Source organism: Terrapene carolina, unplaced genomic scaffold (assembly GCF_002925995.2).
Source record: "Terrapene carolina triunguis isolate 2854851 unplaced genomic scaffold, T_m_triunguis-2.0 Scaffold47571, whole genome shotgun sequence".
NCBI classification, from domain to species: Eukaryota; Metazoa; Chordata; order Testudines; family Emydidae; genus Terrapene; species Terrapene triunguis.
In genome coordinates, this window is record NW_020711922.1 from 69 (window position 1) to 1,446 (window position 1,378).

The window sequence follows — 1,378 nt, forward strand, 5'->3', positions numbered from 1 at the left end:
GTGGGCAATGGGACACAGGCCCTTTCCCTTCTGTGGGATGCTAGTTCCCACCCGGCCCCAGGGCGGGGACTGGCTGGCTCAAGGGGTGGGGATTGGGACCTTTCCCCTTTATGGAGCACCAACTCAGATCCAGCCCCAGGGCAGGCACAGGGAATGCGACAGGGGTCCTTTCCCCACTGGGGGGGCCGGCTCCCATCCACCCCAGGGCAGGGACTGGCTGGCCCGGAGGTGGGCAGTGGGACCCGGAGCCCTTCCCCTCCAGGGCACTGTGTGTAACCTCTCTCCCTAGGTGGGGTTCGGGATCGCGGAGCTGCAGGTCAAGCGCTGTGCTCTGCAGCTCGCCAGCGCCCTGGAGTTCATGGGGGCCAAGGGGCTGGTTCACCGCGATGTCAAGCCTGAGAACGTGCTGCTGCTCGACCTTGAGTGCCGGCGTGTCAAGCTGACCGACTTCGGGCTGAGCTGCCCGCAGGGCACTGCCATCGAGGCCCTGCCTGAGAACTTGCCCTACACAGCACCCGAGCTGTGCCGCCTGGGGCCCTCGGCCCGCCTGCCGGCCCAGCCCAGCCTGGACGCCTGGGCGCTGGGTGTGCTGCTCTTCTGCGTGCTGACCGGCTTCTTCCCCTGGCACACGGCCGCCGACCGGCACTACCGGGACTTTGAGCGCTGGCATCGCAGCCCCCGCGTCCGCCCGCGCCCACCCCACTGGGGGCGCTTCACCTACGAGGCCCGGGAGATGCTGCGAGGGCTGCTGGACCCCGACCCCATCCGGCGGAGCCCAGCCAGCGTTGCCATGGCCCACGTCAAGTGCCCCTGGCTGGAGCCCCAGGAGCCGGGCGCTGCCCGTGCAGACAGGACTCTGCTGGGGAGCAGCCATTGCCGCTGAGCCCCAGCCCCGTGGGCACTGCCGCCAGGCACAGGCACCCGCCATGGCCAAGGGGACGCAGGGACCAAGGACTTGCAGGACACGTTGCTTAGCAGGGACCATGGCCAGAGGCTGGTGCTGGGGGCCTGGCCTGGGGGATTGCAGAGAAGGTGAGGGAGGAGGGAGGGTAATAAAATCACGATCCTAACACTAACGGCTCAGAGCTTCCTTCACCATACCAGAGCAATGGGGCCACCTGCCTGACACCACCCCCCACGACCCACAAAGCCCCAGATCAGACCCATGGCCCATCCCCGCTCCTCAGCCGCTGCGTTCGTCCCACGGGCCCCAGGCTGATGTTATTGGCCTCAGCCGCCATGGACTCTCTGAGCTGGGCCAGCTGCCCACTGTGGGAGAGTATGGGGCAGGAGGGCAGGGACTGAGACCCGGGGCCGTAGTGGGCAGGCGGGCAGGGACTGAGACCCGGGGCCGTAGTGGGCAGGAGGGCAGGGACTG

At 68.2% G+C, this 1,378-nt stretch overlaps 1 protein-coding gene across 1 annotated transcript; it reads left to right on the plus strand.

The window, feature by feature from the left end:
- Positions 1-289: 289 nt before the first annotated feature.
- LOC113405649 (serine/threonine-protein kinase SBK2-like) lies at positions 290-916 on the plus strand (the record flags this gene model as incomplete). Its single annotated transcript, XM_026646876.2, has 1 exon — positions 290-916. A coding segment is annotated over one exon (594 nt), but the record flags the coding sequence as incomplete, so codon positions are not given.
- Between the last annotated feature and the right edge of the window lie 462 nt (positions 917-1,378).